The 18595-nt window shown below is 40.1% G+C and overlaps 1 protein-coding gene across 1 annotated transcript in view; it reads left to right on the top strand.

Moving 5' to 3' along the window:
- Slc25a24 (solute carrier family 25 member 24) overlaps positions 1-17058 on the top strand; it is a 41515-nt gene extending 24457 nt beyond the window's left edge. Inside the window, exons 4-10 of the mRNA XM_051177695.1 lie at positions 1180-1291; positions 3240-3398; positions 4932-5078; positions 6660-6767; positions 8627-8794; positions 12328-12478; positions 14927-17058. Of these exons, the coding sequence (XP_051033652.1) occupies positions 1180-1291; positions 3240-3398; positions 4932-5078; positions 6660-6767; positions 8627-8794; positions 12328-12478; positions 14927-15111 (1030 nt within the window). The 3' untranslated portion in view covers positions 15112-17058. The remainder of the gene's footprint in view (positions 1-1179; positions 1292-3239; positions 3399-4931; positions 5079-6659; positions 6768-8626; positions 8795-12327; positions 12479-14926) is intronic.
- Positions 17059-18595: the final 1537 nt, after the last annotated feature.

Below are 18595 nucleotides of genomic sequence, written 5' to 3'. Positions count from 1 at the left end.
CTCATAGACAATGTTCATGAAAGCGAATTTGGGGATGGGATTTGATGCTAAGTCATTGCACAAAAACTAGAAAATATTGACAAAATCAAAGCTGCTAATATTGCAACCCAGAATACATTTTGAACATAAGCAGCGATTAGCATTCTTAGCCAATATGGAGCATTGACACCTTTCCACTGGGGGAGGAAAAGTTGAAGTATAATTTCACATAAGTTCATTGAAGTTGAAAATGGTACTGAAAACATAATAAGTATCTGAAAATTGCATTTTATTTTTGCATGATGCCTGCATGCATCACTGTCATATAAATTATAGAATAAAATTTGAGGAAACACCAAAATGTTTTTTTGTTTCAGACATGTTAACCCAGTACATGCACCTGTCACTTCAGTAGCTATTTGTATTGAACAATGCAATCAAACCCAGAATGATTTTGCATTGTTCTTAGGAAAATCTTATAGAACAGGCTTTCTGTCATAAGCTTGTTAAAACAAAACAAGACAAAAAACCCCTCAGGATTTGTATTACTGATTACACTTGTACGATGCCAGTGAGCTAAGTATAGAATTAAAGAAATACCAGGATTTCTCAAAACTCAAGTAATCAGGCATTAAGAATTTGATTTCTTAGACTCACTGTTAATTTTCGTATCCCGATGAAAATTGGAGAAGAAAATTGATGGCATATTTAGTATCTATTTAAAATATCTCACCCCGATGTTTTGGTCTTAGGATATTAAGAAAAAATACCCGAGCTTGTGAGAGAGAAAAAATGTGTCATGAATTCATTCATTCATTCATTCATACCTCTCAGTATTCCATTGTCCAGTTTTTGTGTTTTTTAACCTAGAGACTTTGAGTTTAACGGAGTGCTAAAGGCAGTCTGTAGTGTAGTGGACTTTCTCTGTAATATTTGAATAGTCAGAAAGGATCATAATATATGTGACTCTATTCTCAGCAATGTATAATTGTGAGTGGTGTATTTTTCTTCAGGATGGAATCCAGGTCCTCATGCCTGCTAACCAAATGCTTTGTTGATGAACCCTCTAAACCTGCCAATGGGTTTTTAAAATTCAATAAAAGTAACCTTGGAAACAAAGTTTCATTCTGTAAAATGGGCAATATTGTCAGTTGTGTCCATGTCTTTCTTGCTCTTTAACTGGTTGGTTTAAACTTTCAGCATCGATTCTGATGGAACAATGACAGTGGACTGGGATGAATGGAGGGATTACTTCTTATTTAACCCTGCCTCAGACATCGAGGAAATTATCCGTTTCTGGAAACACTCTACTGTAAGTTTGCTTTCTGTGTCTATAGCTCTAAGCCACAGGTAGAGTGTTGATGTAGGAAACATAGCTTCCACCTCAAAGCAGACAAGAGATAATTTGTTTTGTTTCTAAATGAGGGACCCTGGCCAGGAAACATAGACTCAGTGTTACGACATCAAAATAGTTTCATGAGGTTTGTATAGTAACACAGCAAAGAAAACCATAAATCAAGATACTTTTCAAATACATTGGTGGAAACATCAGGTAGATAGATGGTTTATAGAAAAGTAGGGGAATTTCTGCTATGGACCTCAGGTGTTGTGTGATCTTAGCCCTTGGGTTGGTAGAATCTAGGGATCTGTTCATACCTCCCTAATAGTCACAAGGTTGTTAGGTCAAACACAGAGGTGGGCAAAAAATATATATTTAAGGGGATAAAGGTAATTGAACTAGGTTGGCTCTAGACTAGCAACGCTGCCATCTTCCCACACCACTGAAGTTCTTCTCATCAGGCTGTCAGCCTTAACAAATCACATATTCTCAGTGGAGCTCTGGTTCATAACAGTTACCACCCAAGAATGCCGTAACACCCTAGGAAAGGTGGCCAAGTCCCAAGAGAGTCCCAGTATATATTTAACATCTAGAATTTTATTCTAATAGGCACAGATTTATAGAGCATCTTTAAAGCCCCCTAGGTGGCATAAATATGGCTTTTCACAAAGGTTGGAAGAAATCCCATCTTGATGAACAGGCTGCCCGGGTTTCATTGACATTTAATGCCTCTGCCATAGGGAAGTCTCAATGTCAGGAGACACATATTACCAAACCATGTCTGCACTTCCAGATTGCTAAAAGATGACATGGCCTCAGGTCCCTCCCAAAACTGCTTATTCAGTCTGACTGCCTAGATTTATTGCTGTCATAAGGGATTGCCTTACTCATTGAATGCTAGAGAACAATGTTGAATCATGTGCTTGGAATTTCCTGTTAGTGTATGCGTCACAAAATTTGATTGTGATTGTTTCATTAACATTCTGCTAAAATATATTGGTGCAAATTAGGTTCTGTTGTGCAATCTGTTCCTTGAAGCCCTGTGGGACCTTCTGCAGGATCTCCCACCCATGGTCTTATCTTTTGTATTTGGAGAGAAGTATCTTTCATTCCCACGCTACACCTAGAGCTCACATTGTCACTAGTAACAATACTTAAGCTTACAGAGAGCATTATGAGTATAAAATTTACACTCTGTGAACTTTGTATTATGCCTTTGGGGATGGTTGATAACATTTGATGCTATAATCATAAATCAATTTTCTTGGTAATGAAGAAGAGAGCATTACTATCAAAGTATGGCTCATTCATTATCTTTCATTCTTTTCTATAAAATTTTATGTCAAGGTCATTTTTTTGTGTATGGTACTGGAATCTGGAGCTCTATGACCTGGCCATACCCACCATAGCATTTAGACAATTAAGTTGCAAAAATATCATGGTAATAAAATGGCTCTCAAGTTATATAGAAGATGAGTACAGGGCTACTTATGTACAAGGTTTAATTTTTAAATTAACATATTTAAATTTATACACCATGGCGTACAGTATGAGACTTAAGACAAATAGAGTATCTGAAGTACTGGATAAATAGTTTTTCAAAGCTGTCACCAACTGTGTGGTTTCTAGAATTGTGAAAAGTGACTGACAAGGATTAACTAAATGTGGTAAAATATTATTCTTCATTGCAATTCAGTCCAATAAAAGTCGCCTGATCTGGAAAGAAAGGAAAGTTGTGACTTTGTACCTGAATTCCCAGCTCAGTGTGACTAGATGCTCATTAATGTGTGCTCAGATTGGCTCACTATCAGTCTCAGAGGAGAGCCTCGATCCTAACAGTAACAGCTCTGTCACAAAAAGAAAGTTCTGGGCCTATCTGTTTGCTACTGAAGAACTGTGGGATCTCTTTCCATTTCACCAGGGCATTGACATAGGGGATAGCTTAACTATTCCAGATGAATTCACAGAAGATGAGAAAAAATCAGGACAATGGTGGCGGCAGCTGCTGGCAGGAGGCGTGGCTGGTGCAGTCTCTAGAACCAGCACGGCACCTTTGGATCGCCTCAAGGTCATGATGCAGGTGAGCCTTGAAGCGTGCCAGTCTGTATTGAAAGCATGCTATGTCCAGGCACAGCCCTTCCTATCTTAGACAATTATATTCTGCTACTATTAACCTTCAGATTAGGCACATGTCTAAGTGTTTGATACTGTTGCAATAAACCGTAAATTGTTAGTACTTGTTTGTAATGAAATCTTAGTTGTTGGTATGCTGTGACTACAAATGTTTAATTAAATAATAATAATAAAAAAATCTCATTCCTATTCTAGGGTTATCATTAAATTACATATATTTTCTTTGATTTTATGGCTTGAGAAAGCAGAGGATTTCTCAAGTCTAGAATCTTGGTGGTAAAAATATAATTTCAAAAGTGATTCTTGAGCTAAGTTAGCAGAAAAGACCTGGGTTTCTAGACAGGCCTGGCTTTGGGCTGATCACAAGGAAGGAAGAGAACAGAAGAAATATCCATTTGTGCTCACCATGGCAACCCATTTCATATTCACGGGAGCTCAGTAAAGCAGGTGGTTTGTCTTTATTATACTCATGAGGAAACTGTGGCTGTAAAAATTAAAATTTCTTTTATGAAGGAGAGTAGACAAGGCATGATGTAGCTTTACCTCTAGAGCTCGTGGTTCTTTCCCTGCATTTGATTTCTGAGATGTCATTTCCTCCATTCCATGACGGGAGTCAGAGTATATAACAAAGATGGCTCTACACTTTAACTCAAATAAGCACTGGCATCCTGGAATAACCTAGAAGAACATAGTAGTTGCTTAAAATTTTTTATTTTATTTTATATGTATGGGTGTTTTGCTGGGATGTATGCATGTGTGTCACATGCATGCTGTGCCCACAGATCCAGATCCCCTGGAACTGGAGTTACGCATGGTTGTAAGCTGCTATGTAGGGACTTGGAATCAAATGTGCACCATCTTGGCACTGAGCCATCTCTGCAGTCCTTTGAAAATGCTTGTAAAGTCATGCTTGTTATTGTTGGCTATCTATGTAGACAACACTTTTATTTTTAAGTTGTTTGAACACAAAGGATAGATGCTTTTTTCTTCAGTACAGTAGTAAACTGACTTTGAGAAAGCTAGAATAGACACACATCTTTCCCTTTGTCATACATTATTATGAAGCTTATTATTTAACATAAAGTGGGTTTGTTAAGATTGTAGTTTCTATACATTTGAAGGGCTTTCCTAAGTCTCCTTCAGGTTTGATACTTCATTAGATGGCCTCAGAAAAATACAGACTCATGGTTGTGGTTTATTACAGGGAAGAAATAAGGATTCAGATTATCTTAGGAAAGGAAGTGCAGAGGGCCGAGTCCAGGAAAATTCCAAATGTCAATTTGCATCTGTCTGTGCAGCCCTAATGCTTTACTTTCCTGGTGTAGATGTGTGAAGTGGTGAGCAGAATGCTGCAGCCCATCAGAGACCTCTGGAAGCTTTAACATCCAGTATCCAGTGTTTGTATTCAGCTCAGACCTACTTTAGAAATGGTTTCCACAATAAGCAGAAGTATCCCATGACACATTGCTTTTATTTTTAGGTTCATGGTTCCAAATCAATGAATATATTTGGAGGCTTTCGGCAGATGGTAAAGGAAGGAGGAATCCGTTCCCTGTGGAGAGGAAATGGCACAAATGTCATTAAAATCGCTCCCGAGACAGCTGTTAAGTTCTGGGCTTATGAACAGGTAATTGTCATTACCTGTGAAAGTGATTAACAAAAGAAGGTAGCTAACCGATTCAGTAAAGATCAGCAGGCGATGCTTTGGGTATTGGTTCCTAAAACTCCAGGAGGAAATTCTCTATGAGAAACTAGAACTCAATAACTCAGTGATTCCACACATCTGAATCCTGGGATTTTGGACTCCACAATATCATTTATAGAGAGAGGCTTCCCCCCACCTCTTTTCTAAGTAGCCTCTCAAAGCCTGATTTTAGCTGACTCATTTTGAATTCTAGTGGACATAGGACACTTAATCTAAGTTTTGCAAAAGCACCCCTGGAAAGAAAATTGTTCAGGTGAATGGAATTGTTTTTGGCTTGAAAATTCCATGAAAGTAGGGGTCTGGCTTCTTCCTGAACTCCAGCAGCCAGGTGAGTGCCCAGTGTTTGTTGAGTGAATGTATGAGATAATAAATGAAGTCATTTGCCTCCCTCTCTGTTGACTAGATTGAAACACAATAGTAGGTTTAGAGGTTGGCTTCTACAGTTATTAGCAGAGTCATTGGAGTTGCTATACAATTATTTTTCTTCTGTCACCTCTGCCATAATTTTTTTTAATCATGGCCTATATGAACCTTAAAGTTAACTCCACATCCTAATTTCTTATTTGAGTAAGTTTAATGCTGTTCTGGAGAGATTATCCTTGAGAAGTACCACCTTTTTGAAATGACCATAGCTAGTGGTGTCCATTCTCTGACTTAAAGAAGAGCAGCTGGCCTTGGGTCTTTCAGTGGAGCCCATTCTGGGGAAAAAGATTTTCCTGTTTTGAATGCCCGAGCATTCAAATTATGACCACTAAGATGCATATTAAAAATAATGCTGTTATTTTAATATAAGGAAGTTCAGTATATCTGAACGTCTACACACAGCACACTTGATAACATTTGTCAGATTTTTAACCTGGCTGTCCTAACAGGCTTCCTTCCTTCCTTCCACTCCCTTCCCTCTTTTTAATGAGGCTGGAATTTGCACTTAGGATTGCTATATGTGCCAGGCAAGAGCTCAACCACAGAGCTATAATGCCAGCTGTGTGGTGGCCTAATTTGAAAACCTACCTCCCAGGAAACAGAACCGGCATTTAAGTCCCACGTTTCTGCTAGGATTATTAATGTAGAGGATGTATCTTGACGCATCTCATCTCACCATAAGTGGGTTGATTTCTAGGAACTGATTTGCATTTTTCCCCTGTAAAATACCATCAAAGCTGTGGTTGAGCAGTAGAGACTTCTCACAGTTCTCAAGCTTAAGCAGTATCAGATCAAGGGGTCAGGCAGTGGAGACTTTCTTCCTGCCTTCTTGCTCCACACTTAATGGCCTTAGTGTATGGTTTGGCAGACCATAAGCTAACAGGTGTCCCTTCTGATAAAGATTCTAGTTCTATCCTGAGGCCTTAGAACCTCTTCTAATTATAATCCCCAAAGGCCTTATCTTCTAATACTGTCACAATAGAGATTAGGATTTAATATAACAATTGGGCGGGGACCACAGTTACTCTAAAGCCAAGATAAATATGCATCTTGAAAATTATTTATATATTTATTTTACAGTACAAGAAATTGCTTACAGAGGAAGGACAAAAATTAGGAACCTTTGAGAGGTTCATTTCTGGTTCCATGGCTGGAGCAACTGCACAGACTTTTATCTATCCTATGGAGGCAAGTACCGTTGTAGCCTGACTGCTTGGTGGCTTTGCACTGGCTAGCTATAGTTGTGTATTAGGTTAACCCAAACTCGACAATTTGAAACAAGCCTTTAGTATCTCACAGTTCTGGCCATTAGGAGTCTAAGAGCAGCACAGCTGGGTTTGCCTGGTTTCCAGGTGTTTTATCACCTTTTGTCAAGGCATCAGCCAGGGCTGCAGTCTTTTAGGGGCTAACCTGGGATGGATCTGCTTTCCCACTCACTCAGCAGGCTCCTGCCAGGCCTCAATGGCTATTGGCTGGAAGCATTTGTCTCTCAGGCAAGCCTTTCTAGATGGTTCATGTATATTCACAGCATGGCAATCTCGATTCATTTACAGTCAGTGTGATGTGAGTGAGAAGAGAGAAAGAGATTGTGTGGGATTAAACTGCTGTCTGTTGTCACTTTCACTATACCATGTTGGCTACATGGACTGACCCTGGTACTCAGTGAGGGGATCCTGCAAAGCACAGCATCCCTGGAAACAGGACCCTTAGGGGCCATCTCAGAGGCTGATTGCCACAGTGCTGATAAGGGTTACAACTCTCATTCCCCTCCAGTGGGCTTTTGTACCATGACCCCAGGAGTGGAAGCTGAGGCTTTGGTTGTAGGATGGTAGTAACATCCTTCCAGACATCCTTCCAGAGAATATGGGCTTGCTAGCACAGCCTCAGCTAATAAATGTTACACCCCCCCCAAAAAAAAGGCAGGAGGAAAGCAAAGGAAAGGCAAAGAATAGATGTCAGAGACATCAAATTTCAAGTTAGCGAAGACGGAAATATTTACTGTTTGGCCTTTGCAAAAAGTGTTTGCTAACTCCTGTTTTACAACAAAACTAATATAGTAGATGTGAATAATTTTATGGACACAATTAGGGGTTTTCAATAGTTTATAAGACCTATATACTATAAACTATACCTTTAACTGGAACTTCTTTGTGATACTTATGCCAAGAGATTTTTGTGTGTGTGTGCGTGTGTGTGTGTGTGTGCACATGCGCAGGCATGAGGGTGCACATGTGTGTGCATGTGCCTGTGGAGGCCAGAGGTTAACCCCAGGTGTCAGTCATCAGGAGGCACTATGTATCTTGTATTTTGAGACTGGGTTTCTCACTGGTCTTCCCTGCTATAGGCTAGACTGATTGGCCAGCAAGCCCCAGAGAGCTGTCTGTCTAACCTCTCCAGGAATCACAAGCATCCACTGCCATGCTTTGCTTCTTATGCGGGTTTTGTGGTTATCAAACTCAAGTCTACATGGTTTTGCCATTAAGTACTTTGTAGACTAAGCTACCTCTGAGACTCTAGAGATTTTTTATGATAACACACACACACACACACACACACACACACACACACACACACACACACACACACACCCCTCATTTCAACTAATACCATCACCTTCCTACCCCTCCACCTCCCCAGCCTATGCTCCAAGCTGAAGACATTGGAATTGTCCCCTGTGCCCCCATGCCATCATTTTATTCACCTTTCTGGCCAAATAATTTTATTATGACATCAAAAGGATTATCTGGTCCACATTTTTCTTTTCCTGTTCTTTCTTTCTTTCTTTCTTTCTTTCTTTCTTTCTTTCTTTCTTTCTTTCTTTCTTTCTTTCTATTTCAAAACCCTCCTCCAGACTGTCTTTGAAATAATTGACCCTTCCTGGCTCTGATTTTAGCTTCTCAATGGAAGTAATGCATGAGGATGAATCTATCAATGAACTGGACATTCTCTTTAGAGATAGAATTTGTTAGTGCTTCATAAAAACAACACTTGTGAATTGTTTGATGTTAAATGTGAATGACATTGTGTTGCATTCTTTGGTTATCTAGGTTCTGAAAACCCGGCTAGCTGTAGCCAAAACTGGACAATATTCTGGAATATATGGTTGTGCCAAGAAGATTTTGAAGCAGGAAGGCTTTGGGGCTTTTTACAAAGGCTATGTTCCTAACTTACTAGGCATCATTCCTTATGCAGGCATCGATCTTGCCGTGTACGAGGTGAGTGAGGGTACAGCACACTTCAGTCTGCAGTGCAGGCAGTCTGCATGGTGGATAGTTGGTTGCCAATGAAAGAGAATTGTTCATGATGGGACTGCCCGTAGAGTTGTGTTCTTTGATCTTTCCAGCACCCTGATTGCGAGCCATTTTTTTTTTTTTGTATTAGGTTTACTTGTATATTTATTTTCATTAATGAACTCAAATGCAGCTTAGATAATGGCACAAGGGACTTGGAGGTACAGAAAAAAATGAGCAGACATTTATTAGAATTACTGAAACCTGGCACTGATAAAGCCAGGGAGTGATGTGGATTACACAGCTTCACCTAACAATCTCTGGGGCTGGAGGAGCGGGTGGGGGTGGGTGGGGAAGGCAGCTCAGTCTATAAAGTGAAGCATGAGCATGGAGATGAGTTCAGACAACTCAGACAGCTCGGGAAACTCAGAATACGAACCATGGGTCACTCCTGCAACTCAGGCCAACACACTTGGGCCATTCCTGCCACATGGGTCACTTAATAACTTAGGAATCTGACAAACCTTTACTGAACACACACTATATTCAAACTGTGGTATTGGATACTGGGTTGAAAGAAGGGTCAGGGCCTTTAAGAACCCAAAAGTCTGATGAGATGGGCAAGCCCATAAACTCAGCATTGTTCTTCATGCTATGACAGATGTGAGCCAGCACATGCATCAGGAATGGGCTGAGCCCCAGCTCAGGAGGGAAGGTGTGTAATGAAAGCATCTCAGAAGACTTGTTTTGTTATATATGCATTATGTATTATATCTCAGAAAGCTTATTTTTAAACATATTTATTATACATTTATCATTATACTTTGCTTCTTATGCTTCTTATTTCTACTTTTTCATAGATCTCTTCCTTCTTTACCCACCCAAGACTTCATCTTGTTCTGAACAGCTTTATTGAGATACAATTCCCATGCCATGCATCTCACCCGCTTAAAACGTGCAATTTAAGGGCTTTTGGAATATTTCATTGTTAACTGTGACAAAACATAAAACTTCTTTTCTAACCATGAAATTCAGTAACATTAATTGCATCTGCACAAATGCACAGCCTCCCTTACTGTAAATTTCCAAAACTTTTCTTTATCGGCTAAAACTACTATTCAGTAATCTCCTACCTCATCTGACCCTCACCCCCTGAACCTCTAACCTACCCCCAGTCTCTATGAATGTATGTATTCTAGGTGTTTCATTAGTGGAGTCATACAATATTATTTGTTTGTGTCTGACTTATTTCACTTAACAGAATGCCCTGAAGGTTCATGTCTCACACATCTTTATTCTTATTCTTTATTCTTATTGGGTCAATAATAACCCATCATACAATACACACAATAATTGCCACATAATGATATTTGGGCCATTTGTATATGGTGGTATTGCCTCAGATTACAATGGGGCTGAAAAATATGTGTTGCCTGGTGTTGTTCTAGGTGTCTTAACATCAGTGACTCAAGACATGACCTACATGTTTGGGTTGATGTTGGTGTAAAGAAACCAATTATGATGTCTGTTGAACCTAACTAAGAACTAAGAATGACATTTGTAGTCATGTGCAAACTCTGTAACAAGGATGAGTGATTGCTGCTGATTCTTGAACTCTTCATATAAAATTAACTTAAAAAAAAGAAAAGAAACATAGGGAGCACTCTCAAACTCCTCCTATGAATCAAGTATCCCTCCAATAGAAACACCTTGATAGTGCAACAATCTGTCTCAAGTCAATCAGTATTGTATATAAAACCCACTCCTATTAGAAGCATTCTTTCCTACCAGCCTGGTCCCAGAGCCGAGTCAGTTCCAAATATCTCAAAGAAACTATTAGTTATAAAGCTGTTGGCCAATGGATAGAGCTTCTTATTGGCTAGCTCTGTCTTAACTATCTTAAATATTAACCCATAATTACTAATTTATGTATTTCTACATGCTCTTATCTTACCGAGAACATCAGACTCATGCATACTCTCCTCCCGAGATCACATCGTGACCCTGTCCTAAACATTTCCCAGAATCCTTCACATCTCCTAGTCCCACCTATCTCGCTTCCCTATTGGCCAACAGTGCTTTATTCATTAACCAATAAGAGAAACATATTTACAGTATGACATCTCCCATCACACTCCTTCTCCCCTGGACATCCCTGGTCTGTTTTTGATGACAAAAAGTCATCAAAAGTGATCTTTTCATAGTGTTTCCTCTAACATAGATTTACAATGAATTCTCATGCTTTTATTTTTGAATTCCTCACAGGATTTCAAAATTATTTACATACTCCATATTACAGCATTGTAAGAATACCATTTTCTTTGACCATGGGCTTTTCATGCTTTGGGTTGGTGCTTACTGCCCTTTTCTTTCAGATTGGAGGATGCCTTTTGTCATCTCTTGCAGGCCAAGTGGTTGTACATTCTCTCAGCATTTATTTATTGGTGGAGTTCTTATTTTCTCCTTTATATTCAAAAGTCAGTTTTGTCAATATACTGTTCTTGGTTGGCAGGGTCCTTTTGTTGTCTTTGTACTTGGAATATAACATCCTACTTCCTCCCAGACTGCAAGGTTTCCATTGAGAAATACAATTCTATAAAGCAAGCAAGTAAACAAACAAAAGCAAAAACAAATAAAAAATTAAGCTAGAGTCTTAGTTACTATTTTTATTGTTCTGATAAGATGCCATGAATGAGGCAACTTATAAAAGAAAATGTTTATTTGGGGCTTAAATTTTCAGAGGGTGAGTCCATAACCAACATGGCCAGGATCACAGCAGCAGGTAGGCAGGTATGACTCTAGAGTTTACACCCTTATTCACAAGTAAGGGTCAGAGAGATAACTGGGGATGGATCTAAACCACAAAGATCCTCCCCTACCCAGTGACACATCTCCTCCCAGACAATTCCACGAACTGGAACCAAGTATTCAAACATATGAGCCTATGGTGGCTGTTTTGGCTGGGATTTCTATTGCTGTGAAGGAACACCATGACCACAGCGACTCTTATAAAAGAAAACATTTTTGAGGCTGGCTTACTTATTGGCTAGACAACTTTGCAAAGAACCCTGTCCATTATCATCATGGTGAGAAACATGGTGGCATGCAGGCAGATGTGATGCTGGAGAAAGATCTAGGAATTCTACATTTGATCTACAGGCAGCAGGAGACTAATTTGAACTTTTGCGATCTCAGTCTGTCTCTGCAGTGGCACACTTCCTCCAGCAAGGCCATACCTACTCCAATAAGGCCACACCTCCCAATAGTGCCAATCCCTATGGGCCAAGCATTCCAACACATGAGTTTATGGGGACCATACATATTCAAACCATCACAATTAGGTACATAGGTGTTTTTTTTTAGTTTATGTATTAGCATATATATTTTATGCTTAAAATATTTTACTTTTACTTTTAAAGAGTTGATTACATGAAACAGCCCTGAAGATGTTTATGTTTCATGAACAAAGGTTGAGTATCTCCTTTGTTGATTTGTTTGTTTGTCTGTTTCTGGGGCAGCTTTTGAAGACTTATTGGCTAGATAACTTTGCAAAGGACTCTGTCAACCCTGGTGTGGTGGTGCTGCTGGGTTGTGGTGCTCTGTCCAGCACCTGTGGGCAGCTGGCCAGTTACCCCCTGGCTTTGGTGAGGACTCGCATGCAGGCACAAGGTGGGTCTGGGTTCCAGGATGGCTGTGGTGACACTTGATGTTACTCACATGGATCTCTCTCTCTCTCTCTCTCTCTCTCTGTCTGTCTCTCTCTGTTGTTGTTGCTCTCCCTTTATAGAAATAATCCATGCTTTAGGAGCATAAGGTTTGACATCTAGCAAATTTGAGCTCAGGTCTTTGCCTCACGTCTCTCTCTTTCATTTTGTCTTCCATGAATAGGGATGAAAGAGCAGGAATATATGCAAAGAATTTGGCATTTGCTAAACTCTCAAAGTACGTGGTGGCTGGATTATCAGTGCTGTTCAGACCCTAAGCTTGGCACTGAACCCTTTCCTCTGTGGTTCCTAGGGTGCACTAACCTGATTCTCCTGCCACCCAATGATTACTGCCACCTTACTGTTTCCTGGCATTTATTGCTGCCTACTCTTTGAAAACATGCAATACTCTGTGTCTTTTTTTTTTTTTTTTTTTTTTTTTTGTTCTTCTTTTTCCTTGGTCACCTTCATCACTGTACTTTCTCTTATGAATGAGTGCTGGGCATCTGTGGTCCCACTTCCAACTCCTCCCCTTCAATCAAGCAGTCAGTCATTTGTCAACCCACTTTTGAGCCTTTGCTGGGACCAGGCACTCTGTCTGTCTGATGAATGCTAGGGTAAGAGAATGCAACAAGTCGGATATGAATCTGTTCACTGTAGAGTGTAAAAGACATGGATCCAACCTGAAGATGGCCCTTGAGAACAACTCATGGCATGGGTTCTATCCTAACTCCAGATGAAGCCTAGGAATGCAGTGGGAGCTAGCTGGGAACAGGCCTGCAGCGTGGCATATTTGAGGAGCTGAGAGGTAATCATAGCTGCAGAGAGGAATGCAAAATAGTAAACAAAATAGCAAATTGAATGTGTATAGACTCTCATGTAGCCATTGTGACCATTTTGGGAGCTTGATACTGATATCATCCACATTTGACAAAATGACTAACAGACAAAAACAGTTAAGAAATGTCCAGAGGGTTATGCATTTGGTAGAAAACAGAGCTGGAGTTCAGACCCACTCAGGGATCTACCCTGCTGCCCAGGGAGCTCCTTTCCTTTTAGCTCCAGCCCTGGCCTGGCACAGCTGTCAAGACCTGCCATTTCTCATCAGGGCCCACTCATTTCTTATCTCTTCAGATTTTTTTTTTTTTTTTGGTAAGTTTTCCAGAGTCAGTTCTGAAGTTCTCAGAGGGAATTCTGAAGTCTTCAGAGACCATGCCATGCCTCAGTTTTAGCTCCATTTTTGTTCCCTGACCGCCACTATGCGGAGACTAGAGTGAGCTGACATCTGTCTGTTCATCCAGACAGGGCAAGGATGGACCAAAGAAACAGGTCCACCTACGTCTAGAGTAGTTTGTCAGCGAGTTTGTTGAGGTTATGACTATAGTGTGGGTGATGGCTACATAAAGGGGCTTGAGTGACTCAAAGGCAACACTCACCTCACCCCACTCTGCAACCAGTGCAAGCAAGTGACCACCCACAGAAGCCGAATCCCTGGAGCTCCCTGCATAACCTGCAAGAAACTCATGTTGGCGCCTCCTGTCTGCAGTAGTTATAACTGCTCTTGTAACCTTGGAGAGGAGGAGGGTAAGAGTAAGAAGAGAAGGGGACCGGTGAATGTTCTCTGAGCTTGGCAGGTTGTGTTTGCTTCCTGAGTCTTAGGAGTCTCCTCCATCCTGTGGGAATGCTTCAATCTGGAGGAAATAGCTACTCGACATGTGGGCATTTCTAACCCCTTAGTAGCCTGTGGGTGATAATCATATCCAAACTATCACCATGGTCTTGTCCCTGATGCCTGTGTCTGCCTTTGTCTTTTGTTGTACCAGCGATACATGGCTGCCTCCTCTTCCACCCTCTCCTTTTTCTCCTCTTCCTTTCTTCATCTCTCCCTCTATTGAGATGGTTACAAGGCCCAGGTCTCTTATACTCTTTCTAAACTTCTCCAAATCTCTTATTTCACTATTATTCAAAATTTAACCATTCTAGTCAGAACTTGGGGAGGATGCTGTGATAGAGTAATATGGTTAAAAGGGCTTGGGCACCAACCACAGCTCCTTGGTTTTGTTGCTAGCTAACTGGGGTTTCAGGACAAGGCTCACGATCTTTCCAAGTTTCTAATTCCTCAATTATGAAATGTACGCATTTATCCCAAAGGGCTAGCTTGGAAAGTAATTAACCTAGTATCTTAGAACAGCAATTCATAAAGTGCTGCTGCCATTGTAACTCACTGGCAGGCACTGCACCAAGAGGGCTGCCTTCAGAATTGATTTTTAACAGTGCATTGTTTCCTAGACACCATTCTGAATCCCCGATTGTCTATTGTAATAATAACGAGGCATGCTTGAATATTGGTTGAGCCTGGTTCCTTCACTTTTATTTATCTTTTTGTTGATTTCCTTTTTTTTTTGTTCACTAGCCATGGTGGAAGGGGCCCCCCAGCTGAGCATGGTTGGCCTTTTTCAGCGAATAGTCTCCAAAGAAGGAGTGTCAGGTCTCTATAGAGGCATCACCCCAAACTTCATGAAGGTGCTACCCGCTGTTGGCATCAGCTATGTGGTGTATGAAAACATGAAGCAGACGCTAGGGGTAGCTCAGAAGTGACACATCTGAGCCTTCTTTTCCATGATGACCGAAGCTGCCAGCGCTCTCCAGTGACTTTTGGGACTGCAGCAAGTCTATTGCAAAGGGAAGCTGTTCTCCCCCAACGAAAGGGAAGAGAGAGACTCTCAATTACTTCAAGCATTTGGGCTCAGTTTTATATCTTCAGTAATGTTCCAAATCATAGTTTCAATAAGAGTTGAAGAAGCCACAAAACTGTATTTTATATTTGCTGATAAAGATCCATCGTGCCTTGCACCCTAAATCTGAAAATGTACTTGTTTAGGCTGAGATCATTTTGTGTGGTAGACTTATAAATCACTACTCTTTCTTCTGATTGGTTCAGGTTTAGATTAATATTTTGTTTATACTCAATTAAAAACAAACCAACAAAAACCCAAAGTGATCAGAAAGCCTTGGAACTTAATTTGTTCTATATATTTTGGATGTCTTTATAAATGTAAAATTCTCCTAGAGGAACATTAGTAGAAAAAAAATCACTGTATTTAAAATCAGTCTTTCACAGTTTAATATCGTCATCTATAAGCGGACTAAGAATGAATTATAATAGCCAAATTTGAGTATAGGGGAGCTATGAGGTACTGTTTACTCCAATGGACAATCTTCTGTTTCACTTGCACTTTTGTTTGGTCCCCAGTTTTAGAGACTGATTTCCATATGTTGTTAAATTATTGATATGAGCTATTTGGCAAATCCTATTTATTCTGCTGTTGCTTTTAAAAACATCAGTGAACAAAACTTTTGCTTGTACTGTTTCCCAGAGAGTGTCTTGCTTTTTTTTTTTTTTTTTTAATCTTTGAATTAAATTCTTTTAATCAGGAAGGCTCCCTGGGACCTTCTTCGAGATCGGAGACTGCTCTTTTCATGACTTGAGTATTAATTTCAGGTAAATGACACCCTCATGGTTGAAGTCCTTTGAAGCTATGCTTTTCACATGCACCAAGCTAAGGCACCAGTACCTTTCATCAATGGTACATGCTCACCTTCTGTATTTGAACGAAAGTCTCAATCTGTGAACATATACATCCATTCACACATTCACTTGCCTCAAGATTTAGGAAGATGGGAGGAAACTTGTAATATCAACAGCACTTAACATTTTTTACTCAAGCAGATTTTGTAGTCAATTATATTTTATTGGAACTTAGAAAAACCTTATTTCTTCTATAAGAAGATATTCGATAGTCTTAGCTGGGCAATGGTGGCACATGCCTTCAGTACCAGCACTTGTGAGGAAGAGGCAGGTGGTTCTCTGAATTCAAGACCAGCCTGGTCTACCGAGTGAGATCCAGGACAGCCAGGGCTATATAGTGAGACCTTGTCTCAAAAAACCACATATATATTCTTGACATTTTAAGATTTAGCTTATATACTCATTTGGTTTCTGGTAATTTCTGTTATAAGTACTTTCTTAAAATCTAGTGAAATAGGAACCATTGACTTTTAGCCTACCTCTTTTATTTTTTGAACCAAAGAGAAAAGATGGAAAGTTTATGTTTATGAAACGTATTCTAAAATATAGTTTGGTTTGTATTACTAATACCTGCTCTTGTCTCAGTATTTTTATACTATATATGGAAAGGAAGGGACTCTCCTTTGCCTTCAGGGTTATTGTACTTTTGAGTAATACATAGAACATAGAATGACAATATTAAGGTACAGGATCCATTCCTTTTTTACTCATAACAATTATGGAAATGAATAATTCTGTTAATGTTTTTGGAATTTCAAGCTATGAAAATATTCATAGTTAATTATGAAATTAAAGTGCCCTCCCCACATTGAACATGTGTAAAGTATGACTGATTTATGTGTGTACCTTGTATCTTTGGGGAGAAAAAAGTCTCTCATTGAAGGCAGCTTATTTCTGACAATGCTACACAGTTACTGCTCATGTGTATTAAAGACATATGTATGTTTTTAAAATGACTTGTTTTCTAATTGTCCTAGTTTCCTGTCTGTTGCTATGACAAAACACTCCGAGTAAAGGGAGGAAAGGGTGATTTCCCCTCACAGGATACAGTCTGCCATTGAGAGAATCCCTGGCAGGGCAGAGGCAGGAACCATGTGGGCTCTCCCTTCCTACAACTGATAATGGCTCACTGACATGCCCACAGACCTGTTGATATGGGCAATCCCTCAATCGAGACTCCCATCTTCTGTGACTCTTAGCAGACAGTTGAAAAAACTAAGGACACTTACTTTGAAAAGAATTTGTAAATAATACTTTTTTTGTTGTTGTCATACATTTATACCATCGTTCAAACACATTTTTCACAGCTGGCTCTGTAGAGTCTTTCTTAATCTTTTGCCTTCCCTGAACAGCTGTGATATCATGCTTTTGAGCACAAGACATGCTTCACATGGTACCCACAGTCTACATTTATGAGTGGGGATTATGGCCTAAGGGGTTTCCAATACCAAGAAGTCTCCAAGGTTGCAGAATTAGCATGGTGCATCTTGCTGGGTGGTGTTTTTACCTTGAAACTGAAACAAAAAGCGAGCAAGTTTACGATTAAGTAAGAAATTTTCTAATGCAAATCGAACATGTGTATAGAATCTGATTCATAAAAATAAAACAAGAGCACAGAGATGAGCCTTGCTAATGTTGGGTAGAACATTCAGGCAGAGGCAGTGGCCACAGGAAGAGATGGATATGAAGGAGGCCAGGCCAATGCACATGGGTGAGGGAAGTGAGCCCTTTGGAGGGTAGTCATGGAAGATGTGGAGAGGGCTGCAGGAAGGCTTTTAGCTCCTGCTTCCTAGTTTTGCAATAGCAGCAGTTCTTTGGTGATATTCCCTTAAGATCAAATGTCTCTACTCTGGAGTTTCCTTATTAGAAACAGTAGGCGAAGGCCTGTTTTTTGGTTGAACATTTTCATTGCAGGTAGAATAGTCCCCACAACCCCACATTGCTGTCAGCCTTTCCATCTTCAGGAAGAAGGTAAATTCTTAAAGGGAATTAATTTAGAGACATTGGAATCTACATTTCTCACTATGAATCACAGAGACTTTCAAACTTAGAATGCTCGTGGTGCTATGCAGTTGTCCTCACCAATTGCTTTGTGTCCACCCTCAGTTCGTTTTTCTTCACACAAACTTTGCAATATTGGAAACAACCGCTTCAATTGCTTATTCTAAGTTTGATATTGTCCTGTTTTGAATCAGCTTTCACAAAGACAGCAATACTAAACATGTTTTCTAATGAGCTTATCCTAATCTCTTTACACAGGCTCTATAAGACAGGCGCAGCCGTGGCTCAGGGCTATAGGTGTCCCCTGCAGACATGCAACTCCCCCCCCCCCCGTCAGTTTGTCATCTCGAAGGAGGTGCCCTCATGAATCTTAGTGTGTGACATTGTCATGCAAGTCACTTAAATCTTTCAGGAAACCCCCATATCACTTGATGAGCAGGCAGTGATGTGGGGATCTTGGCCTCTCTGGACAATAATCGGTCTCCACAACAG

The sequence above is a fragment of the Phodopus roborovskii genome, unplaced genomic scaffold (genome assembly GCF_943737965.1).
Source record: "Phodopus roborovskii unplaced genomic scaffold, PHOROB, whole genome shotgun sequence".
NCBI lineage: Eukaryota > Metazoa > Chordata > Mammalia > Rodentia > Cricetidae > Phodopus > Phodopus roborovskii.
The sequence above is the reverse complement of the archived record's forward strand: the minus strand, read 5'-3'. Positions and strand labels throughout refer to the sequence as shown.